Here is a 27031-nt window from a genome sequence, read left to right as displayed (position 1 = left end):
GCTAAGTGAAAAACACCAATCCCAAAGGCTACATAGTATATAGTTTCATTTATATAACATTCTTGAAATGACAGAATTATAGAAGTGGGAAACTGATTAGTGGTTGCAAAGGCATTAAGAAATGGGGTTAGAGCAGGAGTAAGTGTGGCTAGAAAAGGGCAACATGAAGGATCCTCTAGGTGGTGGAACTATTCTGTATCTTACTGTATCAGTGTCAAGATCCTGGTTGTAATACTGAACTATTGTTTTGTAAGATGTCACCATTATGGACAACTGGGTAAAGGATACGTTGGATTGCTACGTATTATTTCTTACAACTGCATGTGAATTTACTACTATTTCAAATAAAATTTTAATTTAAAACATCAACTGGAAGTCCCAGAAGGTAAACTATTTTCAAAATTTACCAGCTGAATAGATAGGGTAACAGAGCGTTGGAAGACTGAGCTTAGGTATTCTTCCAGCACCCAAGACGATGGTGACCAAAGAAACTGGTCCACCTTTATGGTTAAGGTGACATAACTTGTTGTATAATGTAAACCTGTTAATAACAATATGGGGTGGCAATCCTGGATGGTCCCAGTTTGGGGAGGTGATGAAGGAGAAGAGAAGATGGCAGAAGGAAGGGAAATTATGGTAAGGTTCTTGTTTTGCTCAGGAGAAGGGGATAGGTACTGATTAATGCTAAACAGCATAGGACAATATAAATTCAAGTATGTGTGCTTCAGGCGATTAGAAAGCAGATTAGAATGTAGAAATTTCAAGCCATCAGGATGAAACAAAGAAGAGAGAAGAAACTATATCTATCTAGTAAAGGGCAGGGAAGTAAAGAAACAGAAAGAAAGAAAAGCAGGAAAAATAAGGAAGTAAGTTAATTACAAGAAAGCAAAATATGGTAACAGATATAAACTTAAATATATCTGAAATCAGAACAGGTGTGAACACATCAAATTCTCTCTTCAAAGCAATTCTTAGATTGTACAAAAAATATGTAAATAAGGCCAGATACATGCTGCTTACAGAACTCAGGTTAAAAATAAAAGAATGAAAAACCTATGAGGATATAGCAGATATGGCAATATTATTACCAGCCAAAGAACAATTAAAGGCAAAAAGAGAATGAAACAGAGAGGATTTTTATAGTGACTAAAGAAAGATTCATGACACCAGCAAGAGATGAACACATTTGTGGGCCTTGTAACATAGCTGTGAAATTTATACACCAAAGATTGAGCGAAATCAACAAATCCACAGTCACCATGGAGACAAACGTCCCTTCTCAGAAGCTGACCAGGCAGATAGAATGCAAGACTCCCAAAACTTTGAGTGAGCTTGTTCAGGCCCACAGGTGATAGAGATTCCTACAGGCACCCGGAAGGCAGGACAAATGGCCGAGGTAGACAGTCTGTCAAACTAAGCAGTGAGAGAGACGGAGGAACTGTTCTCTGAAGGAACAGCCACTGTTCCAGCTAACAGTTGCCATGAAGCCATGATGTCCTGCATGGCCAGAGCTTCTGATTTTCCAAGAGAAGCTCCAAATCTGTATCTTCATATAAAATCCCTTGATTTGTAAATGTTCACTCAAGTTAAAACGAAACAAAACAAAACACCTGTGTGAGTCACACAAAACTCAATAGAGACCAAGGCAATCTGTGGGCTCCCAGCTGCAACCCCTGATCTAATTTATATAGATTTTTATACTCAATAAGCGTAGAATAAAAATACTCTTGAAAAATCCATTGGAATATTTACAAAAATTGAACATGCATTAGACCACAAAGTAACACTCAACAAATTCCAAAAGGCAGAAACTATACAGAACAGTCTCTGATCGCAATGCAACGAAGTTAAAAATTAGCAACAAAAGGAGTGCCAAAAAAAATCTATCCAGTTGGAAAAAAATTTAAATCCCTTATAAATAGCTCTTCAGTTGAAAAGAAAAATCAAAGCTGAAAAAATTACTCAGCAACAAATAACAATAAGAACACTGTATAATTAAAACCAGAAATAGGTAATAGGAAAAAAATATATAGAACATTTATTTACTTATTAGAGCACATGAAAGCCTGAAAATAAAGAACTACACATTCTTTTCAAGGAACTAGGAAAAGACATATAGTAGAAATTTAAAAAGCCAAAGGAATTATTCATAAGCAAAGAAAAGTAGAATTCATGAATCAGAAAACAAAAACTCAAATAATAATAGTAATAAGGATCAAAACCTTGTTCTTGGGATAAAACCTATTTCATACAATAGCACATTTGTCTTTAATCTAATCAAGGAACAAAAGGAAAGATGCCACAAATAAGATTAGGAACAATTATAAGTATAAATGTAGAGCATATATCTTTTTAATCATAAGAATACAATATTAAATTTACAGGTCATAAATTTGAAAATCTGGAGAAATGAATAACTTTGTAGGAAAACTTAACTACCAAAATTTCCTCAGGGAGAAATAGAAAACCTGAATAGACTTAGTCCTTTACAGAGAGTCACCCTGTCTGGTCAGATTGACTTTTCAGCCCTATCAACATTTAAGAAAGCAGGCAATGTCCACAGTGTATCAACTGTTTCAGAGGACAGTAAAAGATGGAAAACTTCCTTACTCATTCTACAAAACCGGCATAATTCTCACAGCCAAACTGGAGACAGACATCACAAAACACAGTGGCTGTGGTTCAATGCATCTTACAGACAAAGGTTTAAAAACCATGTATAACCCATTAACAACTGAACATGGCAAGCAGTGTATTGAAAGAACAGTACTCATAATCAAGTACAATTTATGCTAAGAATGGAAGAATGAAATTTCCAGCATTAGGAAATCTACTACTATAATTTACTAAATTAAGCAGATTAAATAGTAAACTTGAAAAGCAATATAATTATCTCAGTAGCCGCTTTTTAAAAAACATGTGATAAAAGTCAATAGACCCATTCCTGATCAAACCTCTTAGAAATCTAGGAATATAAAAATTTCCTTAATTTAACAAAAAGTAATTACAGAAAACCTACAGAAGACATCTACAAATGGCACAATACTAGGAACATTCCTAGAGAAGCAGGAAATAAAACAACAAAACCTATAAACCATGACTATTTAATATGCATCAGGAGTCCGATACATTGAAATAAGACATGAAAAAGAAATGAGAGTTATTAAAGAGATAAAAACCACCATTACATTTACAGAGAGCTTTTATTTCCATCTGTATGGAAAAGCCATGAAAACAAAAAATAATAGCACCAATATAGCTCATTAAGGTGGCCAGATACAAATAGCCAACACACACAAATCAATCGCTTTCCTGTACCCATCTCAATAATAACCAATTGAAAAAACATAATTTAAAAAAATCAACCTGGATATAAACCTAATAAGAAATGCATAAGATTGATAGGAAGACAGTGATAACACTTTTAAATGATGTCAAAGAAGACCTGAATAAATAAAAACATACCATATTCCTGGGTGGGAAGACTCAATATTGTAAAGATGTCAATTCTCCCCCAATTAATCTATAATTTCCATGCAATCCCAATCAAAATCCCAACAGGATTTTTTATGGAACTTGACAAGCAGATTCTCAAGTTCATCTGAAAGAGAAAATGTGCAAGAATAGCCAAGAAATTTTTGAAAAAGCATCATAAGAAGAAATTTGTCCTATAAATTATCCAAAAAAAAAATCCTCTTAAACTATAATACTTAAAAGTGAGGTATTGTTTAGGGATTAAAAACAAATAGGCTAATGAAACTAATAGGATCAAGGTGGCATGTGGAGATCAGTAAATATTAACTATGGTGAAAAATAAAGTTAGATCTCTCCTTCACACCAGGCATAGAAATAAATTCCATACGGATTAAAAAGCTAAATGCAAAAGACAAAACCATAAAAGTCTTAAGATGAACTATTCTTCTAAAAAAGTTTTAGAAGAAATACAGGACAATCGATATATTATCTTGGGCTTTTCTAAGCAACAGCCCAAACCCAAGAGTCACAAAAATGATTAGTCTAACAACATAAAAAGCTTGAAAGAGATTTTTATTGAAATATTATGTGTAGAAAAAAAGGCACAAATCAACAATGTACAACTTAAATCTTAAAATATTGAAGATTTCTCTGAAATGGAAGGGACTTCCAGTTAAACTTGGAGTACCCCACTTTCCTCTCTGAAAACAACAAAGATGACACATGCTTCCGTGATTCCCTAGGATGTATCATTTCTCTGTAAAGTAGATGATGCACCTGAGGGGCTTATGACTGGGGCACGGGTGGCTGGGTCCGGGGCGGTGGCTGGGGGAGGGGCAGGGGATGTTTCTTTGCCACACCGCATTGTTTCACAGCAAAAATGAAAAGTCTATTATTTTAGAAATAGTGAGGTCTAACCAGGAACCACACAGACACACACCATCTTCTCCAAGAACAGACATTTTTGGTGGCATGATTTGTTGGAGGAGAAGTAAGTGACAGTTGGCTCCACCCCATCCCCACTGTGGTGAGTATAATGTGAGTTTAATGCTAATTGACTGGTGAGGGGAGAGGAGATCTTTAGCTACTGGACTGGCTCTGGGACCACAAACACAAGTTCAAGTTCTTGGTGCCTGCAGCCTTGCTCCCTCCTCTGCTCCTCCCCACTCTTCACCTTCCATATTTTAGCATCTTACCAGCCTAGAGGGAAAGCCCTCATCTACTCTCCAGCTAGTCATTATTAATAACCAGAAAGTGAGCAGCATAACATCTATGCAATAATGCTGTAAGAAATAAGGAAAAAGGGGGCATAACAAGTGCAAGAAAATGATAACTGTATAAATAAACATTTCTTCATAATTTAATGAAAACGTAACTTCTCACTGAAGCAAGAGATCAAAGATAATATACAGAGTTGATGAAGACATGACAAGACAAAAGAAAGGAGCCCGAAGTGTGTTCATCCTCAGGACAGAAATAGAAGAAAGACATTAAACGAAAGCCTTGGGGTGCCTGGATGACTCAGTTGGTTAAGGGTCCAACTTTGTCTCAGGTCACGATCTCATAGTTCATGAGTTTGAACCCCATGTCGGGTTCTGTGCTGACAGTGTGGAGTCTGCTTGGGATTCTCTCTCTCCCTCTCTCTCTGCACCTGTCCTGCTCGCTCTCTCAAAATAAATACATAAACTTAAAAAAAGAAGTGAAAGCCATTATTGGAGCTTTCTCTAGGCAAAAAGACTTTGGCAAAACTCCCAAAGACATGGAGGACAAGCTTGAGAAAAACTGAAAAAACAAAAATTAAAAATAAATAAATAGGGATATCTGTGTGGCTCAGTCAGTTAAGGGTCCATCTTCAGCTCAGGGTATGATCTCTTGGTTCACAAGTTCATTCTCTGTCTCCCTCTCTCTCTGTCCCTCCCATGCTCAGATTCTCTCTCTCCCCCCAAAATAAATAATACATTAAAAATAATGAAAATTAAATAAATAAATTAGAAAAGGAACAAAAAGTTCAATATGATTAGAAAGAAATATAGAAGTCAAGAAATAGAAAGCCAATATATGTATAAGTGGAATGCATGAAGAATAGAACTGCATACATAGAAGCCAAAATATTCAAAACCATAACAGAAGAAAATTTGCCTGAATAAAAAAAAATACCCAGATCTTTTCAATAATACTGAATCCCAAGAACAGCTGCTATAGAAAAATCCTCACTCACAGTTGGTCCAGCAAAGCTACTGGACTTCATGTTTAAAGGAAGAATTTATGCAAACCAAAAAGTACAATCACCTATCGGGGAAAAAATCAGGTTGACCTCAAATTTGTCCAAACGACACTGAATCTAGGGGACAAACAGGAGATGTTTGCTAATTCTATAAGTATATAATAGATAACACATATAATTCAAGTGTAAAGGCAACCTTTGGGCATTCTCAGAGATGAGAGAACTAGGGAGAGACAGTACCTGTAAGCCTTTCCTGAAAAACATTACTCAGTGACAAAATCCAGCGAGCCTGGGCGGCTCAGTTAGTTAAGCATCCGACTCTTGATTTTGGCCTGGGTCATGATCTCAGGGTTTGGGGGGTTGAGCCCCACATCTAGCTTTACACTGACAGCACAGAGCCTGATTGAGATTCTCTCTTTCCCTCTCTCTCTCTGCCTCTCTCCTGCTTCATGCATTGGTGTTCTCTCTCTCAAAATAAATTTAAAAAAATAATTTGGGAATGGAGATGCCATGCTGAAAATGATGGTGGTGAACCAAGACTGAACAAGTGTGAGAATCACAGTGACAGATGATTACCACCAAACCCTGACAATTTAAGGACAATGAGAACAATATGAATCAAGGTATGAGGGTGAGAATGTGAGGAGGAACTGAAGTGCTAATATTCTAATATGGGAAACACGTAATTTTAAAAATAAGTAACCCTAGACTCTTAAAGATTTTCATAATCTTGGTTTTCTTTAAAAAATCTTAGAGGATTATTTGAGAAAATATTTCATCATAATGAAGCAATTCCTTCATTTCAAGTTAAGTTTGTTTTTCTTCTGTTAAATTCACGTAAGTCAAATTAGGCATTAGAAAAGTAACTTAAAGATTTTCACAACTGAGGTTTTGTTTTGTTTTTACTAACTGAAAAGGGCTCTTTCATTACAATGAAATGTTGATGTAAAGTTCAGCAATGTCTTCATTTCAAGTTAAGTTTCTTTCTTCTGTTATTTACACCAATCAAATTAAGCATGAGATTAAACATTAAACAAATAAAATGTAAACATAAAATTAAATCTGCAGTCCAGAAATTATTCAATTTGATTTATTTCTATTGTGTTATGTTTGTATTAGATTAAGCTATATTTATTTTAAGCTATATATTTTGCTAAAAACAAGTATAGAATGATCAAATGTCAATGAAATAATAGTCATCCATTCACTATTTATCCATCCATCTGTGTGTGTGTGTGTGTGTGTGTGTGTATAGGTGTTTTTTTAAGTTTATTCATTCATTTATTTTGAGAGAGAGTGAGAGCATGAGCAGGGGAGGGGCAGAGAGAGAGGGAGAGAGAGAATCCCAAGCCTGATCCCGGAGCTCGCTCTCACAATCCATGAGATCCTAAGTGGAAATCAAGAGTCAGATGCCTAATTAACCGAGCTACCCAAGTGCCCCTGTATGTATGGTTTAAAGATTTCTGTCAAAGAGTAGATGTGAAGACCTGGGACCTGGAGCCAGTTTGGTTCGTTCTTGGGCAAATTACTTAATCTCTGTGGCCCTCATCAGTACAATGGGGACACCAGCACCATCTGTAACATGGTGTTGTATGGAGGTTATATAAGTTAATTCATATAGAGACCTCAGATCAGTGCCTAATATCTAGCAAACACTCCATAAGTACTGGGTATTCTTAGTTTCACCAGGATCTAGATATTTTACCTTCTTTGTGTTCTTCCCTACTTTGATAAATTATTACATAAATTTTGGAGTTATCTTGACTTATTAGTAAGAATATTATTTTAAAGATGTGAATTAGATCCACTAATTCTTTCATTAGATTTAATCACTTTAATGTGATAGAACATATACAAAACATACAATTTTACAAATAAAGTTGGTGGAAAAGTTACTCCGTTTGTATAAATATTATTATTTATATATTAATATTTATAGTATTATTGTATAAATATCAGGAGTCCATCTGTGGTGACTTTAAACAATAGTCACAAATTCTGACACTTTTTCATGCAAAAAGTGCAGCCTAATCTCTTTCCCCTTAAGTATATGTTAGACTTAATGGTCCATTTCTAAAAAACAGAGGATGACTAAAGTGAGGGTATGGGACTTCTAAGACAAGGTCATCAAAAACATTGCTGCTACTGGAGCACCTTGGTGGATCAGTTGATTAAGCGTCGGAGTCTTGATTTTGGCTCAGGTCATGAACTCAGTTCGTGAGTTTGAGCTCCACATCAGGCTCCATGCTGACAGTGCAGAGCCTGCTTGGGAATCTCTCTCTCCTCCCCTCTCTTTGCCCCTCCCCCACTTGCACTCTCTCTCTCTCTCTCTCAGAAATAAATCAAATAAACTTAAAAAAATTGCTGTTCCTCCTCTCTCCTGAATCACCTTAAATGAACGAAGCTAGCTTCCATGCTATTGGGATGCTCTAAGAACCCTATGGAGAGGTGCACATAGTGAGGAATCAAGGACTAATGACTCCTCCCACCAGCCAGCAAGGAACTGAGGACTCCAGCCAACAGCCAAATAAGTGACCCATCTTGGAAAGAAACCCTCCAGCCCCAGTCAAGCGTTCAGACTACAGTCCCAGCCAACAGCTTGACTGCAACGTTATGAGAGGCTGCGAGCTGCTATCTCTGCTAGGTAACAAATGTTCACTGTTTAAGCAGCTACATTTTGCGGTAAGTCAGGCAGCAATAGATACCTAAAACACCATCTATTTGGTAAAGAAATATAAACCACAAGTTTTAGTTCTAGCATGCTAATTCCTCTAAAAAGAAAATTATAAATTCCCCCCCAAATATTTATTAAATAGAAATGCAACATTTTAATGTATTGGGGAGCAACCAGAAGAAAGCAGAGGCAGGCAGGGGATTCTGTTCTTGAAAGAAGGGAACTATATTAGATGTGATGCAAGTTTACATAACCTTTCTTCTGGGGGAAACTCCCCAGTTCTCTTGGTCTGGAGAGGCTAGAACTCAAGCAGGAAAGTGCAATCTAGCTCCCTGGGGAGTCATGGGACAGAGTTTGGGACTGCTAGAGCAGCTGGGAGTTGAGATAAATCTCAGAAAGAGACCTACAGAAGAGGACATATAAACTCCTCTCAAACACTTGGCTGACCCCTGAACTCAACATATTTGGGAAAGACTCGAAGAAGTTCCGGAGGAAAAGAACAGCTGGAGGCTGAATGAGTTGAGCAGATACTTCAGCTGCTGCCCATTGTAGGGGAGTCAATTTGGAGTTTGAGTCTCGCCAAGTGAGAGGTCTTGTAAACATTTTAGTCTTTCCACTGAAATGCCAAAACGGTCATGATCTAAGAGTAAAGACCATGTGGTTGGGATAAAGAATTATTCCTAAGTCTAAGATCAAATCAGAAAGAGATCAACCATAAAAAAATTAATCAGGGGCGCCTGGGTGGCTCAGTTGGTTGAGCATCTGACTTTGGCTCAGGTCATGATCTCTTGGTTCATGAGATCGAGCCCCCTGTCAGGCTCTGTGCTGAGACTTCAGAGCCTGGAGACTGCTTCAGATTCAGTATCTCCCTATCTCTCTCTCTGCCTCTCCCCTGCTTGCACTCCGTCTCTCTCAAAAATAAATAAACAATAAAAAAACTAATAAACCATCAGAAGTTCAAGTTGAGCTGACTGCTAGAACAAAACTCTACAGCATTCAGAGATCATAGAATTCAGTCTCTACAATGTAGCACAACAATGTCTAGTGTACAGTAAAAATTTACTAGCCATGTGCAAAGATACAGGAGCATGTGACCCCATTCCTAACTCAGTCATTAGAAACACCCACAAATAACCCAGATATTAGAACTAGTAGAACAACTCTTTAAAGTAACTCTTACAAGTATGTTAAAGAATCTAAAACAAAAGATAGAAGAGAGTGAATCTCAGGAAAGTAAAGAGAAATCATATAATTTTTAGCACATAGATAAAAAGGGCTTAAAAAATGAACACAGCTTTAATAACCTGTAAGGCATATCAATCAATCTAACAACTATAATTACTGCCCAAAGAGAGGAGAGATAAAATATGTTGAAAAAAAATTTAAATAAACAATACAGAAATTTTTCCGCATTTAATTTAGACCAAAAAATAAGAACAAGCCACTAGGAAGCAAAGCAAACGTCAAGCTAGATAAACATGAAGAAAATTATACCAAAGGGCATTCTAGTCACAGGTAACACACAAAGAGAAAAAACAAAAAGAAATCACATTACATAAAGGGGGAACAACAGGAATTACAGCGGACTCATCATCAGAAACAATGGATGCCAGAAGACAATGGAAGAACATTTTTTTAAGTGTTGAAAGAAAAACTTGTCACCTTAGAATTCTGTGTGCAGCAAAATTTCTTTCAAAAATGAGAATGAGGGGTGCCTGGGTGCTCAGCCAAAGCATCTGACTTCGACTCATGTCATGATCTCACCGTTCGTGGGTTTGAGCCCAATGTTGGGCTCTGTGCTGACAGTGCAGAGCCTGGAGCCTGCTTCGGATTCTGTGTCTCCCTCTCTCTCTGCCCAGTCCCCTGCCCCCTACTTGTGCTCTGTTTCTCTCTTTCAAAAATAAACATAGAAAAAAATAAAAAATGAAACTGAAATAGGGGGTGCCAGGGTGGCTCAGTTGGTTGTGTCCAACTCTTGATTTCAGCTCAGATCATGATCTCAGTTTGTGAGATCAAGCCTTGATTCAGGCTCTGTGCTGACTGCACAGAGCCTGCTTGGGATTCTCTTTCCGCTCCCCACCCCCCACCTCCCCTGTTTGCATGTGCACACTCTCTCTCCCTCTCTTTCTCAAAATAAATAAACTTTAAAAAATGAGAATGAAATAAAGACACTTTCAGATAAATGCTGACATAAACTGTCACCAGTACACCTGCACCTCAAGAAACATGAAAAGAAATTCTCAGGCTAAAGAAAAATTGAAACCAGATAGAAATCCAAAGCTAGAAACTAAGGATGAGCACTGGAAATGGTAAGTAGGTAGGCAAATGCATTCGTTGCATTAATATCTTCAGGTCAACTGTTTAGAGCAAGAATAACAATGTGTATGGGTTTATAACATATGAAATAAGACATAAAAACAACAACACAAAGAATGAGAGGTAGTGTGAGTTCAAATAATCTGTTTTAGGTTCATACATGACACGTGAAGTAGTATAACAGTAATTCCAGAAAGATTGGAATGAGTTAGGATACACATTATAATTTCCTGAATAACAGCTAAAAAAAAAAAAAAGAAAATGAAAGGGCAAGCTCATGGTCAGTTCCATGGGCAACTCAGAGAAATTCTGTGGTGTGCAGACTCCGAGAGGGAGTCTGTTAGGGGTGCCTGAGGTTGCCCTGTCCAGGGGTGGCTGCCTGCTTACAAGTATCTTTGGAGACATAGCTGTCACAGGTTCCCTGGGTCAATGCCAGCCCCACCCCATGGACCCTAACCCTATGAGGCACGCTCCATACTGCAGACCCTATTTTGTCACCCACACTTTCTCACTCCCAGTTGAAATCTATCATGCTGAGCTTGTGCTGTATCGTCCTCCTTCCCTCATCAGGTGCTTGCCCTGCCATGCTTGGGACCCCCTTGTTTGCCTCTGCCATTTTGGTACTTGGTCCCATACTATCTTTCGGGTTTCCGCTGTTCATCCCAAAGACACATGGAGCTCCTGGAGGTCCAGATTGTTTTGGTCTTATCCTTATTCTCCCCCTGAGTGGCTAGCATGGTATTATATCATACAGTTCATACTCAAAGATATTAAATGCATTAATTCAAATAGATTTCTGTCCCTAAGCCCTGGTCATAGAAGTGATCTCTTCAGAATTTAGGCAACTTGGGTATACAATTTTGCAATGAATATGGAGTAAGTTTCAATAAGTGAGAACAAACCATATTCACATGCACTTTCTCTGGAGGTTCTTTACTTCTGTAACTCCACTGGCTGCTCATCAAGGCCCACAGTATAGGTGTTACCTACCTGCCTGACTCCAGAACCCTCTAAACCAGCACTTCTCAAGCTGTCATTTGTTGTCACACCCTCTATGTATTTTATTATAATGTAGATCCTGACTCAATAGGTCTGGGATGGAGGCTAGGATTCTGCACTTCTAATAGCTCCCAGAGAATGTCAATGTTACCAGCCCAAGGTCTTTGGGAGAGCAGGGCTCAGGCAACCTCAAAGGTGGGGTCTACCTCTCACTCAAAGTAATACAAACCACTTTTTTCCTGCCTCTGAGTTCCAGCGAAAGGGATGGAATTGCTCAGAGGCTCCCTGAAGACTTGTTCTGAGCCAGTGTTTTCATGCATGGCATGTCACTTCACCCCTGTAACAGACCCAGGGGGCCAGCTGACTCCTGGCCATTCTTTCTCCACAGGTTAAGGAACCGAGGTTCAGAGAGGTTACATCAGTTGTCCAAGGACACACAGATAGTGGACAGGAGGAGTGGGATCGGGACCAGGGTCAGCCTGGTCCTACAGTTTATGGAGGGACTTCTTAGGAGCATTGGTTCATCAGAACCTCCAGGGAGAACTTAAAACATCTCAACATCTATCCACAAAGGAGCATCCAGGTGATGGAATGTCCAGATTTTGTCTGCAGGGCATACCTTGGTGACTAATGCTATCATAAAACGATAAAATCCCAGCTACTTCAAAGATTTCCAAGGGGAAGGGCAGGCAGGGCATACTAGTTAAGTAAAAGCTGAGGACTCTCTTTTCAAAATTAAAGAAGTTCCCTAAGGACTGGGTGATCCAGAGAACCCGTGGCCCAACCTCCCCACCTATGCGGCTCATAGTAGACCTGAGGGGTCAGAGGCAAAAGGAAAAGTTGCCCAAGCAAAGGCAAAGCATCAGGGAAGGCAGTACCCTGGGAAGGCAGCATCCTCGCATGCCTGCTGAGTGAGCATGAGAACCTCCAAACTGAGAGTCCCACGTGAGGATAGTAGCGCCCCCAAGCGACCTGGATGGTCAAGGACCATTCATGCTCGTGGCCTGCACCTGCTCAGTTCCCAGTCATCTCATTACCTCGGAGGACTTGTGGAACTGCCAGTTTGAATTGTCAAACTGCCAGGCTCGGGTGGGGAAGCCAGACTCTGTTCTTGAGCCTTCTCCCAGCAAGGACAGCTTGGCTCACAAATGGAGAAGCCCAACAGCAGAGGCAGAAACACCTGGGTCAGACATTGCTCCTTACAGGAACTTGGAAGAGCCGACCCCCATTCCCTGTGGTGAACAAGATGGCAGGGCCACTACATTCAGGGGACACTTCATGAAGCAGAGCGGCCATGAGCTGCCCATAAGTCATAGGTGGACTGAGCCAAAGGGAGAGGTGGGGAGAGTTCTTTGGGGGCGATGGGAAAGATGCTCCACGTCCAGGCATAAATTGGGAAGAGCATGTGTGACTGGGGGACACTATGACAAATGACCTCTGGCTAATGTTCAGGGGCAGGGGCAGGAGAAGTGGGCCAGCAGGTTCAAGTAGGAGTTGGGGCCAAGGAAAGGCCTTAGTCTCAGGTAAAGGCGATACAGTGTGTTATGAAAGTGGCAAGAGCCACCACAGGACCATGGGCAGGAGGGAACCAATGTGGTCTTGTTGACCATGGTGAGTCAGAGGCTGGCAGGATTGGAAAAGAGAAGCGAGTGCCTTTCTGGTGGCTTTTCAGCCCAAACAGTGAGCAACGCCTCTGCCTCCAGCCCCGGGCACTGGGCGCTGGCTGCCTGGCCGTGGCACACCTGTATGAGGCTTCAGGCCATGGCCAGGCCAAGGCCAGAGGCCCAGCTGCTGAGACCTGCGGGGAGGGACCCCCGCACCCTGCAGCAGGCCCTACGGCTCCCAGGCTGCGCACTCCCAGCCTTACCTCCTATTTTTGCGTTGTATGCTATGCCCACGATGCAGTACGAGTTGTTGGCTGATGCGGCGACCTCTCCCGCACATCGGGTGCCGTGTCTGAAGCAGAGCAGAAAACAAGGTCAGGGCTCAGCCCCCAAGTTCATAGTGGGTTCAGTGCCCGGTGCAGGTCTCCTACAAAGACAGTCAGTGATCCCTACATCCGGATGTGACGCGAAAGCCTACGTCCTTCCTCCTTCTCTCATCGCCACCACTCCCCTCTGCCCCGATGGCTGGCTCGTCAGGGACGGAGCACCAGGCCAGGCTTTGTGCAGACTGGGATGGTCCTGTCCCTGCCATAGCAGCAGGTGAACCGGACCTTCTCGCCACCTTGCACAGGGCAAGCCCTTGCTCAGGGGCGGCTCTTTCCCATAACTCCAAGGCCAAAGTGAGGGCTCCTGCTCCCAGAACCCAGGGACCCCGGCTTCCCCTATCCAGAGCTACATGTTCACACGACTGACAGCACATTGCTTTTGGCACATTGCAGGTGTGGTGTAAACATCTACCAGGCTGATGGGATGGAAGAAAAAACAAACGCGTTCCCTGTGTACCTGCCACCCCGATGCTCACCTCCGGAGATCCCTCCCATCACCTCCACGGCCATGTAAGCCGGAGCTGAGCATGAATTGGACACTCAACAGTAGCGGAAGGACTATGAAGAAATTACCAGAAAAAACAAATTGCTTTCCTCAGTAATGACCCTATTTGCCAATGTGCTGCATCGGGACAATTCCTCTAGCAGAGGCCAAATACGGGCGAGTTTAAACAGTACATCTTCAAGGAGAGTCCACGGGGAATGAGAATCATGGATTCAAATTTAAAACTGCCTTTTAAAAGAGTCCTGGGTCTACGTGCTACCCCTGGAAGGGGGTCATTTGCCCTTCTGTGGACCTCGTGCGGCCCCATGGCCAGGGCTGTTCACAGTGTCCCAGAGCCCCGTGTCTCACCCAGATTCAGTCCTATCCTTCATGGGTCATTGCGCCGTGTCTGGATCATTCCTCTATGCTCCCTGGATGTGTGGCGGGGAAATGAGGCGCCCTGCACCCCAGGCTTGCTCACTGCCAAGCAGGAAGGGCACCTTGGGACGTGAGGCAGGGAAGCAGCCCTCAGGGCTGGGGCCTTTGCAGGCTCTGGAAAGCTCTGTGTCTGTTGTGTTGAACACAGCCTGGCTGAGGCACCCTGCATAGCACAGAGTGGGCACAAATATTTGAAACTCCCCAGGGGCTCTACAGAAAAGCAAAATACTATATGGAGGGAGAATGCACCTTGGCAAGCATCATGTCAGCAGGGGGAGGAAAGAAAAGGGCTTTTGTTCTTTTCCTCTAAATAGTTTTGGAGGAAAGGTAGGAGCTCAGGGCCTGGGACAAGCTAGCAGACAGAAGACAAGCAGGACACAGCAAAGTGAACTCCCAGGAGCAGGTTTGTGAAGCTGGATTCTACCCCCAGGACTTGTGCCACTTGTAGTACACACATTACTTTTCTCTCCAGACCCTGATGCCTTTATTTGCAAAGTGGTGAGAACAACCATGAGACAGCACGTCCGCAGTATGTCAGCTTCACCTGTCCACGGCCCCCGCCCACAACCCCAGGAGGCAGGGAGCACTGTCTCTGCTGCAAAGTCCCTAAGAGACTGAGAAGGAGCCAGGAATGGTAGAGCTGGGGTTGAACCCAGATTTATCCAACATCCCTCATGCCCCACCTCTCTTTCATAAGATCACGGATGGTGACAAAGAAGCTCACGCACGTGACCTCTGTGCTCCAAGAGGCCCAATAGCTGTCTTAACACAGTGGGCCAGGGAGCCTGCTGGATGTAAGGGTTATTCCTTTCAAATATCCCTACGAGGTTGGAAATGGGAACAGTGGTGGCCAACATCCATTTCTAGCCAAACATCCCTTTCCTACTTCTTCCCCAAGGAAGACGCAGAGCCCACAGAAGCAGTCTTGGGCCCGAAGGGCTGTGCCAGGTATAGATTCCGGCTCCTGGGTAAGCCCCAGACTCCACCGGCCAGGAAGCCCCACCACCCTTCTGGAATCCCTGCTGGGGGCCAATTCAACGGTGAGTCTGCAGGGAAAGGACAGGCATGTAAGGAAAGAGGAGACAAAGTGACATACTTATTTTCATTGCTGGCATCATATCGTGGGGATGGGTCATAATCATTTCCGTTGACATCATAGCTGGCGTAGGAATCCTAAGAGATGAAAGCTTAGTGACTGAAGGGAAACGGCACAGCATGCTTTAAATGTTTTTTATGCCACTCTTAGAAAGTTAGAGAAAAACATATACTTGGTACTCTCTTACGATAACTATCATCTTACATATGTTTTTATTGTGGTAAAATGTACACAACAAAATGTACCACCCCAACCATTTTAAAGCATAAAGTCTAATGGTATAGATTTCAATGGTCACACAGCATCACCACCATGCATCCCTGGACATCTGTGTCTTGCAAAACTGACACCCAGCACCCATCAGACACTAAGTCACCCCTCCCCCAGCTCCTGGAAACCCCCACCCTACTTTCTGTCTCTATGAATTTGACTTCTCTAGGTGCCTCAGATCAGCAGAATCATACAGTACTGGAGTATGTGTGTGTGTGTGTGTGTGTGTGTGTGTGTGTGTGTGTGTGTGATGGGCTTCTTTCTTTTTTTTTAAGTTTTTATTTATTTATTTTGAGAGAAAGAGAGAACAAGCAGGGGAGAGGCAGACAGGGAGAGCAAGAGAGAGAATCCTAAGCATGTTCTGCTCCTACAGAGAAGAGCCCAGCTTGGGACTTGAGCTCACGACCCGTGAGACCATGACCTGAGCTGAAATCAAGAGTCGGATGCTTAACTGACTGAGCCACCCACCCAGGAGCCCATTTATCTGGCTTATTTCACTGAATTCCTCAAGGTTCATCCATTTTGCAGTATGTATTAGAATTTTCTTCATATTTTACTTTTAATACATATGTCTTTGTTTATATATTCATAATCATAGTACTCATATAACTTCATATCTTTCTTCTAAAACACACATCATAAAATCTCTCAGTTGTTGATTTCACAACTGTTATTTTTAATGGCTGCAGGATGTCTATCAAACAGATATGACATGGTTGACTTAGCTGTTGTTAGGCACTATTTCCTTAGAATACTGAATGCATTCATCATACTCACTATGTGCCAGGCTCTTTATGAAGACATTTAATCCTTACAATAACCCGATGAGATACCATTTTACAGACGGTGACACTGAGGCACAGAGAAGTGAAGCAACTTGCCCAAGGTCTCAGAGCTCATCAGTTGCAGAGTGGCAACAGGAACTCAGGCAATTGGGTCCAGAGCCCAGGCTTCAATCATGTCCTGTTTCATGTTGCTCATGTTAGAAGGATGATCATCTCCACACGTGTGTTTCTGAATTCCTTAGCATCTATTCCCAGAAGTACATGTGACGCCTCAAACATCCGAGCAAACCCTTCTGTGAAATCCTGGGCTCCAGGAGGCAGAGGGAAGTGTGTTTCGTCAACCCTTCTCAACGTGGTTTTCAGTATTATTGTTTGTTTAGAGCGTGAGGGAGGGAGGGGCAGAGGGAGAGAAAGAATCTTAAGCAGGCGCAATGCTCAGCATGGGGCTCAATGTAGGGCTCAATCTCATGACTGTGAGATCATGACCTGAGCGGAAATCAAGAGCCCAATGCTTAACCTGGGTGTCCCCCTGTAGTGTTTAGTACAGTGGGTGAGGGGAGAGAAATGGCACCTTATGGTTTTTAAAACTTGGATTTATTTAATGACTAGCATGGTTGAATATCCTCGCACGTTCCTGGGCTTGACTTACATAATTCGGGGCTAGGTCGGGGTGATTCCTCTCTATGCCATCATCAAGGATGGTGACCACCACGTTTTTGCCCGTGTAGCCCTTCTTCCATGCTGCCTGGACGTTCATTTCTGATCGGCAGCGGCTGCTCTTGTCACCACAGTGCTGTAGGCACAGAAGACACAAAGCCCCCCCAGCATGGGCACTCCTTGCACACATACTGTGGTGTGGGATCCACATACGGTGCCCTGTAAATGCAGCAGGGACGCGCTTACGTGTGCAAGTAAACAAGGAGGAAACACTTCCCCACGCCTCAGCAGAGCCTCTTTCTCCCACCCGTTTCCAGGGAGCGCTCCACATGCTCTTCCTGCACCTGGCAATCCACCCACCCCGTTCTCCTGGGGCATCATCTCCCTTTTGGGGGGCTCTCATCTTCATGATTAGTCCTGAGCTTGCCGTAAATCACTCTTCTGCTCAAGGACTCCTCCACCACCCCTTAGGGACTTTCACATAATTTTTTTTTAATTTCATGAGAAAGTCTGTGCTACCCAGCCTTAAAGTAGGGGTTTCACACAGATGTGAAGTGTGTCTGTTTCGAGTTGCTGTGAGAATTTAGCTTTGTTGGGGGAAATGAACCCATCTTGGGAACACGGCACTGCCAGGGTCCTGGGGGCAGCAGGGCCCACAGCCTACTCACCATGTACCACATGTTGGACCAAATGGGATCGTTGAAATAGAGGGCCTGAGGGTCGCTTCGCACCTGTCTCTTCACCCTGCGTTTCACTTCTTGTTGTTGGAGCCATTTCACCTGGCAGGGAGAGATGCGGTTACTCTTTACTTTAAAGAGGATCACGGGTGTCCTTTTTCATGAATATCTGTGGCATAGGGGTCTTGGATGGCAAACACCAAGGAGACATTTCCACTGCAAAGTGACAATATTTAAATCCAAGAACTCGTCTATGGATGTAGCAGGGGAAACAGTGTCGCTCTCATAGGTTTTGAAATAATTCTACTACTAAAAAATAAAACAAAAAACAAAAACAAAAAAAGGGCCAAGAAAAAAAAAGACGTGAGATCACCAGCAAATTGTCTGGTGACCCTTGTTCCAAATATGAAGGAACTCCATGTATGAGGATGGAGAGAGCAGAGCAATTGATCAAATGGTTATTGGCAACTGAAAGCAAGATATTCTACAGAAAGGACAGTAAATTATAGTAATCCATACACTGGAATTTCTAGCAGCCACCAGCCACTTGGTACCAAAACAAGCACAGAGAAAAATCGAGAAAGGGGTACAGTAAAATATTAATAGCAGCAATTCTTTGGTGGTGACATTATTGTTAATTTAAATTTTCTAGATTATTTTCAGGGTTTTACAAATCTTCCCTTGACATGACTTGCCTTCACCACCAAGGAAAATAGCTTGAGAGGGGGTATCCTTGGTATTTAAGGGCAGGAATTCAGGAGCCTGGTTGCCTAGATTCAAAATCCAGCCCAATGCTCACCAGTGGTATGACTTAGAGCTATCTGGTAACCTCCCTGGCCCCAGTTTGCTCATCTGTACAATGGGCATCATTGTACACCAGTTCAATACCCAATTGAACTGAGTTGTCATGAGTGAGCACTGGCATATGAACTGGTGTACATAAACTGCTTACATTTGTGTGTGTGTGTGTGTGTGTGTGTGTGTGTGTGTTTAAGAGTTTTTCAAAGTAGAAGAGTTTTGATTGTTATTTTAACTTTTAAAAGATCAGGGGAAAAAGAATTCCCATGCCCTCAGGCAAAGCATTTTCTTGGTCCTGTTGCCATGGTCCAGCCTGATTCAGTAATGGCTCCCTCTGGGGCTCAGTCTGGTGCTCGGGTGGAGACAGGCAAGACGCGGGTGCCTGGGCCCTGCTCTCAGGAGTCTGTACTCTAGTTGGGGCTCCCACCAAGCAGCCCAGAGTGTGATGAAGGCTCTGAGGTGGCAGACGGTGGCAGAGGGCAGGGAAGGTGGAAGGAGGAGGAAAGTGGGGGTCGGGGATAGCTCCAAGGGTGGGGGCAGTGGGGGCTGAGGGTAACCTGGAAGCCAGGCAAAGCTGGTGAGGCTCAGCCCCAAGGCTCCCAGAGGGCATGGAAGCCACACCCAAGGCAAGTCTTAAGGGAATAAAAGCACCCAAGGGTAGAGGAGCAAGATACCTTCCCTCAGACCTCTCTTGGCCTTGACTTCCCCACATTGTCCTGGAGAGGAAAGCAGAGCAGCCCCATACACAGCCTCACATTTAAGGGTAGGGATTGATCTGCAAGGCAGCCTTGGTGGACAGGACAAAATGCTCAGGGAGAAGTCCCACAGCCTGTCCCACCACTAATGCTCTCTGTCCACAAGACCCAAGTAGACCAGGTTCCTTAGAACCACCACAAACAGGGCCACCAGGGGGGCTCAGTTGGCTAGGTGCCCATCTCTTGGTTTCAACTCAGGTCATGATCTCACTGTTTGTGAATTCCAGTCCCACACTGGGCTCTGTGCTGATGGCGCAAGGTTGCTTGGGATTCTCTCTCTCCCCCTCCCCTGCTTGTGCTCTCCCTCTCTCTCCAAATAAATAAATAAACTTAAAAAAAGTGAAATACCACATACATCTCAAAAACAGTTTCAGACCAGGTACTAAAACTAACCCCCAGCCCAAGTCCTAAGTAATATATAATTGCCATGGAGAGATAACTTCTATGGAAACTACATGATAAGATATTTTGTTTGTAACACTCTCTGATGGCATTTTGCAACCTCTCCAGATATCACTGCCTGAACCAGAAAGACTGACTTGATATAAAATACCTAAGGTAATATTTCCTAATCTGTTAAATATCCCACTATAAAACATGGTGTTACATATCCCACTGATGGCTCCAAGCTCACTGAGATGTTCCCATCCATCTTGCCCTGCTGATGCACCACCCATCTTACTAACATCCAGCACCTTCCGACTTCCATGGTCACCAGGCCCAACTTCCAGTTACAGAGGAGGAAGTGAACTCTCTCCCAAGCCTGAGTGGGTCACTTCCCCAAATCAGTTAGGTGCATGGGAAAGTGTGTTGCCAAAGTCACACAATAGTCCCCTAGTGGGATGAAAGAGCGTGGGCATCCTAGCCTGAAGCATGACTGGGCTCTGGGTAATAACCCAACGTTAACACAAGTTTTGAGAGTGGTTTGGATGACACAGGTTCCCTGGCGTGGTCTGGGGCTCTCCCTCTGGCTTGGTCTCAGGGGCAGCCCTCTCTCCTGTGCCAGGTCATTAGGAGGCTTTGACAGCCAGTGAGGCACTATCAGGCCAATGGAACTGAATATAACAAATTACTTGGATGGACTTACAGGTGACCTCACTGTCACAGATGGATTCAGCCAGTAGTCACTCAGTTTGGGCTTCCCATTTACTTTCCCTTGGCTCCAATCACTGCCTTGTTTCTCAGCCAACCACAGAGAAATACAAGAGGATCCTTGACTCTTGTATTCTGCCATTTGCCAGGTCTACCTGCCCAGATTTCCCTGTGGCTGCTTATTCAGTTGCCCACTCAACAAAGTTGCATTGAGTTTTACTGTGTTTCTGATGCATCAGTACCATGGGGTCCCATCCAGGACCAAAGCACCCTCTGCTGTGCTCCCAGCTCACATACAGGGTTCTGTAGATGGCCCTCCTGTTGGATCCCGGGGGCCAATGGCCTGTCTAGGAAAGTCAGAGTGCCGATGACCCAAAGCCACAGGACTAAAACATCCCCTTCAAATAGTATCTGTACCTGTCCTTGCTAAAGGGGTTACCCTGACACATGTATGCCTGGGGATCTTCATTCATGGACAGTGATCTGATTCACGGGAAAGGGATATCTGTAAATCTCCAAGGGGGTATCACTCACAGAATAGATTCTTCTGCAGATCTCGAGAACAAATACAGAGGAACAGTGACGTGGTCATGAAGGTGAGTATCAAGGCTGAGAGGGAGACTGAGGCTAGTTTCCCTTATGCATGTGATTATCTTTATTAGAAAAGGCAACCTAAGATCCTTTGTGGGGTTTCAAGTACTTTTCATAATATTTCTTTGGTAGTTTGCCTGGGCTGTCCATTTACATACAAGCTTCACTCACTGCCTATCCGGATCTCTCTGAACTTCCCTGGGAGGTGCCCCACCTTTCTCTTGGTGAAAATGCAGGGGATGAGACAGTAGCATTCATGATCTACCTTTCAAGGCCACAGACACAGAGCTAAACTAAACTCAAGTAAGACTGCAACTGAATGACCCTGGAGCACAATAAAATACATTAGTGCCTAAGTATGCCTGGTAAGAGTTGAGCCTAACCTCCTTCTGAAGAGAACGGGACATTCATCAAAACTTCAGATCTCTGGATTGAAGGAAGGGGAAATACTGTGCACAAGAAAGTGCCTGCTTGTTGCATTTCACTCTCCATAGGTTTTCCACTGGGTTGATGGTGGCCTCCCGAAAGGTATGTCCACCCAGAAGGAATTACAGTTAAGGAGCTCCAGATGAGATCACCCTGGATTATTTGAATGTGCCCCAAATTCTAGTGACAAATGTCCCCATTTAAGAACAGAGGGGAGAGGCACCTGGGTGGCTCAGTTAGTCAGCTCAGGTCATGATCTCAAGGTTGATGAGTTTGAGCCCCGCATTGCGCTATCTGCTGTCAGTGCAGAACCTGCTTCGGATCCTCCGTCTCCTTCTCCCTCTGCCTCTTCCCTGCTCTCTTGCTCTCCTCAAAAGCACAAAATAAATGTTTAAAAAAAAAAAAAGGCAGGGGAGATTGGAGACACAGGAAGACAAGCCCTTGTCGAAGACAGACAGAGATGGGAGGGACGCAGCCACAAGCCCACAAGCCCTCCTGGCCTGAAGCCACCAGGAACCGGAAGAGGCAAGAAACGATTCTCAACTACAGCCTCAGATGAGCTACTGCCCTGTTGATACCTTGATTTCAGACTTCTGGACTCCAGATTGTGAGACAATAACCTATTGTTTTAAGCCACCTGGTCTGTGATCATTTGTTAACGGCTGTCCTTAGGGAGTAACACAGGTTTAAATCATGGCCTTAATCAGGGCTGAGATTTTTAAATGTTTAAGAAGCCATGAGGCTGTACTACAGAAGGTGGATCTGAGAACTCCGGCTTGGCCAGACCTCCCTGCTCGCTGCCGGTGACGAGAACACACAGGAACCCGGAGGAGGGACCACGGTGGCCAAGGCTGCAGGAGGTTCACTGAGCTAGGGGGGTCCTCAAGGTAGCAGTATTTTACCAGTATTTTAAATGCTGGAACAGCTAGTGTGCCCCTTGGGGCCAGCTCTGGCTAGAACCGCCTCCCACACAGACCTGGGGCTCTACCCTGACAGGCCACAGGGCTCTGAACACCTCTTCCCACCGCCTCTCACATTCCAGCTGCCCCCAAAGTGAGCTTGCTCCCCACTCAGGCCCCACTTGGCCTGCTGATTCTCCCATCTAGCTCAGTGGCATGAAAACACACTCGTTCCCCAAATTTGAACAAAGCTGAAATCCGCCCCAACATGAGGGCCTCACATTCAGTCTATTCAAGGTATCTGGGTTCTGTTCCCTCTTTTTATTGCTGTGGCCAGCACCCCTTGTGTCTGGGTGGCCACAGGACTGTCATGGTGCCCTGCCCCAGGACCAATGTGGGAATGCACATCTGATCCCTTGAACTCCCAGGTCACTCTTGTGTGGCCTTTCACGTCCAGCAGTGAGTGTCCCAGGCTGGGCTGTGGCATGAGCTGCACGCCTTCTGACTGGTGTGCGCTCCCCGCTTTCTGGGCCACTTGCTTGTATTCATTTTTTTTTTAATTTATTAATTTTTCTTTCAATGTTTTTTTACATTTATTTTTGAGAGACAGAGAATGAACAGGGGAGGAGCAGAGAGAGAAAGAGGCACAGAATCTGAAGCAGGTTCCAGGCTCTGAGCTAGCAGTCTGCACAGAGCCTGATGTGGGGCTCGAACCCACAAACCGTGAGACATGACCTGAGCTGAAGTTGGACGTCAACCAACTGAGCCACCCAGGCACCTCTTTAATTTATTAATTTTGAGAGAGAGACAGCGAGGGGCAGAAAGAGTGGGAGAGAGAAATCCCAAGCAGGTTCTGCACCATCAGTGCAGAGCTTAATGTGGGCCTCAAACTCATAAACCATGACATTATGACGTGAGCTGAAGTCAGAGGCTTAATTGACTGAGCCACTCAGGCACCCCTGTATTCGTCTTTTAACCTTTATGCACCCTGGAAACCTTGTCTGACATCCAGGCTGGCCGCTAAGGGGCTCCTATGCTCTCCTGCATGTCTCTTTACTACCACCTGTGCCCCACAATGTGGACATTATCTGTTCAGTGGCCCTCATTTCCTCTCAGTCATGCTAGCAAATGCATGCCCCGTACAAGGCACTTGCTCACCAATGATATGCTGGAGAAAAGGCAGATTGAAAATGGATACAGGCTGAATACAAACTTAGGTGTGTCTCTGTCAGAGGTCAAGGGCTTGTCCTGCGCCTCATTCTTCCAACACTGGCCAGTCTGTGATTGAACATACGTGGGGGTCGGTCTGACTCCCCTCTGCTCCCTGCTATCCGGTGGGCAGGGCCTGGGTTTTACTCACCCCTGTACTTCTGTGTGCCGGGCAATGTGTGGCACCAAGTGGGAGCTCACTAAGTGCTTTCTTCAACAAAGACGTGAAGTTAAGTGACTACATTACAGATTAAAAATACAATACAACCATGAGTAGACTTTGAAAAACATATTTCAGAGGAGAAAATGCAATGGAGTCTTAAGGACCACCTGATGACCACGGTTGATCATTTGTAGAAGTTCAACCGTAAGTGATCTGGATCAAGAGCGAGGTTGGCCAAATGCCACATCTGGCCCAAACACAAATTGCCTCTGTCAGCAAACCTGTATATACCTGTATAAAGTGTCTTGACTTCTTCAAAGTCATATTTTGAAGGTGAAACTTCACTCTGACCCTTTTCCTTTTATCTATTTTTTTTGTACATTTCTTGCTAAGCACACAGCATATTTATCATAGAAAGTTATTTGCTCTGGGGGAGAGAATTCTAGTCATGCAGTAGACTTTATCATCTTCCCAAGGTTACATGAATAGCAATGGTCCCTTTTACCTGGTATGCCCCCTCCAGCTTTCTTCTGGATAAGTCAAATTAAAATTAGACATCTGGTGAATGCCGTTCTGTAGATAAGATAAGGTAAAATTTAAAGATGTGTATACAGAGCTAACAGAAGCAAGCAGGATCCCACTAGATGGCCTACGGGTGTCATGGGTTATCAGTGCTACTGGCTGTAGAATTGGCCAAGCGTTGTTTTGGCAGGCGTGCCTTGGGCAGACCTGGTCATGTCCTCTTCCCCGGGGGCCACAGGCATGCTGCCAGACCAGAAGCTGGCCCAGCACATTGGCTGTAGGTTAACAAGTGACAAAGGGGTTTATTTTGTAGCTTCTTCCCATGCATGAGCCAATGCCACCAGGGAGGGCGTGAAAACCTGCTGCATTCTACCTGAAGCCACCGGGTGCCCGTGTCGTGCCGTAAAAGCTCTCAACTGCTCATAGAGGCCCCCTAGGGCTTGAGAAGCGTCAGGAAGTTGGTGGGAGCTGGAAAGTCCTAGAAGGGGGCTCCAGAGTCTTTGCTCTAAGATGAAGCTAAGGCAACAAGCAGAGATCCTTGACCCCATACCCTCTCACGTCCCCACTATCTCAAGGGGAAATGCACACATTTGGCTCAAGATGCTAAAATCCTTGACATGCCTGCCCACTGGTATTCTCAGTTGGTTGAGAGTTAATTCGATACAGGTTCTGGGTTCCATGCACAGTTGTATCCAGAACGTGGGGGACAGCTCCTGCAGGCTCTCTTCCTTCTCTCTCTCCCTTAGCATCATCAAAGGGAAGGACAGCTTGCGGAAGGACAGGGCATTCCCTCTACTGATTGCTTGTGAGTAAGCCAATGCCTGACTGCAGGCCTGAGAAAATCTGTGGAAGAAGTCCAGACCCCTGAGGGTCCAGGTGCCATCAAATCTTAAGACCTCCTTCCAGGGAGAAGCAGAAGTAAAGTAGGCGATGGGGCTCTGACTTGCTCCCCCTGTGGGAGACTGCCTGAGCTTCCGCCTCCACTTGGTAAAGTCCAGGGGTTGGCTCAGCCTGCTCTAAAGACCCCTTGGCACTCAAGGGTCTGTGATGCTTAGATCTTGATTCCCATTAACACTGGACCCCTCTCAACACCTTGTCCCAACACTCACTGGGCCAACTTTCAACCAGGTGAAGACCTAAGTAAGAAGCCAACTCACTGAGGAATTTAAAGAAAGAACAACACTGCTCCCTGACAAGTACATGTCACCTTACGGTATTCAAGGTGGCCCCATTCTCATGACAGCCAATGCTTAATGCATATGTAAAAAGAGCAGGGAGCTAAGCTGGGGCCTTCTTGCCCCAGGGCCCGGGATCCCTCAAGAATGGAAGGACAGCCTGGGGCCCCAGGAAACCCCAGAAACTACTGCCAAAGTGGTGTGGATATGAGCGTATGATTTCTTTCCTCTGGAGAGAGAGAGAAAGAAAGAATCCAGAACTTTGCTCAGCTTTTCAAAAGGGGTCTAAGATTCCAAAATGGGTAAGAATCATTAAACTCAACTAGGCTCATGGAGTAGAAAGGGAATCAGGACTTTCCACATGAGGATTTGAGAAATGAAGAAATACAGTAGCACTGCTGTTCCTGGGGGGCAGGGGGCCAGCCCACAGGCAAGCATTGATTAGGCAGCCTCACTATGGCTTGTCTCAGTGGGACACCCATGCCCACCTAGGGTATCACCTTGGGGTGGGGTTGGGTAGGGGCTTCTGGGCTGCTATGGTGCTGCTCAGCTGGAAACCCAGCAGCCAGGGCAGCAGAAGAGGAAGAGGAGAAGGAAGATGAACCAACAAACTAAAGGGTATTCCTACTCAGTGTAGAAGACCACCTCCCTCCTCCTCCAGTGGCTTGGAGGTGCCTGCAAACCTAGCCCTAACCCAACTTCCCCATCCTACAGCCACAACAGAAACAATGCATAGACCACTTCACCAATTCCTGCCATCTGCTGAACTACATGGGCCAAAGGATGACTGTTCAATGTTGGTAAGAGATGATGGTACTCATTCTGCCCATTCTGGAGACCAGTAGTGGGAAAGTGTTCGGAGAAATTGGGTCTATTCACTCATTTATAAGTTAGTTCTTATTCTGCTGAAATGAAGGAGAGTTACCCTTGTTCTCCCTGCCTCTCTTGAGTATCATCTGCCTCTACTCATGGACAATGGGGCAGGCAGCCAAAGCCTAGGTCCCCCACATTCACCCACCAGACACTGGTCAGTATGCCCAGTGTCCAGCCAGTATTGTCTGTACTTTTGTCATTGTAGGCTTTTGTGATACAGGATGCAGCTTGATTAATTCATCTGGGCCTTTTTTAGGATTTTTGTCATAAGGTTACCAAATGGGGTACAATTCACATCTGAAGTAGTTACATAAAAAGAAGTTGATAAGCAAATGATAACATATAACTTGTTTATGCGAACCTACTCTGTGCAAATTGAGATATGTTTCAATGAACATTTACTAAGTGTCTGTCTACTATTTGCTGGGTATTCTGCTGGACTCA

General features: G+C 44.2%; 1 protein-coding gene across 1 annotated transcript in view; it reads right to left on the bottom strand.

The window, feature by feature from the left end:
- PCSK6 (proprotein convertase subtilisin/kexin type 6) overlaps nucleotides 1–27031 on the bottom strand; it is a 174531-nt gene that overhangs the window by 99509 nt on the left and 47991 nt on the right. Inside the window, exons 5-8 of the mRNA XM_029952282.1 lie at nucleotides 18076–18186; nucleotides 17400–17543; nucleotides 15696–15772; nucleotides 13555–13643 (exon numbers count right to left, since the gene is read on the bottom strand). Coding sequence (XP_029808142.1) covers nucleotides 13555–13643; nucleotides 15696–15772; nucleotides 17400–17543; nucleotides 18076–18186 — 421 coding nt within the window. The remainder of the gene's footprint in view (nucleotides 1–13554; nucleotides 13644–15695; nucleotides 15773–17399; nucleotides 17544–18075; nucleotides 18187–27031) is intronic.

The sequence above is a fragment of the Suricata suricatta genome, chromosome 9 (genome assembly GCF_006229205.1).
Source record: "Suricata suricatta isolate VVHF042 chromosome 9, meerkat_22Aug2017_6uvM2_HiC, whole genome shotgun sequence".
In the NCBI taxonomy this organism is placed as follows: domain Eukaryota; kingdom Metazoa; phylum Chordata; class Mammalia; order Carnivora; family Herpestidae; genus Suricata; species Suricata suricatta.
Note: the sequence above shows the minus strand (reverse complement) of the source record. Positions and strands in the feature narration are given on the sequence as shown.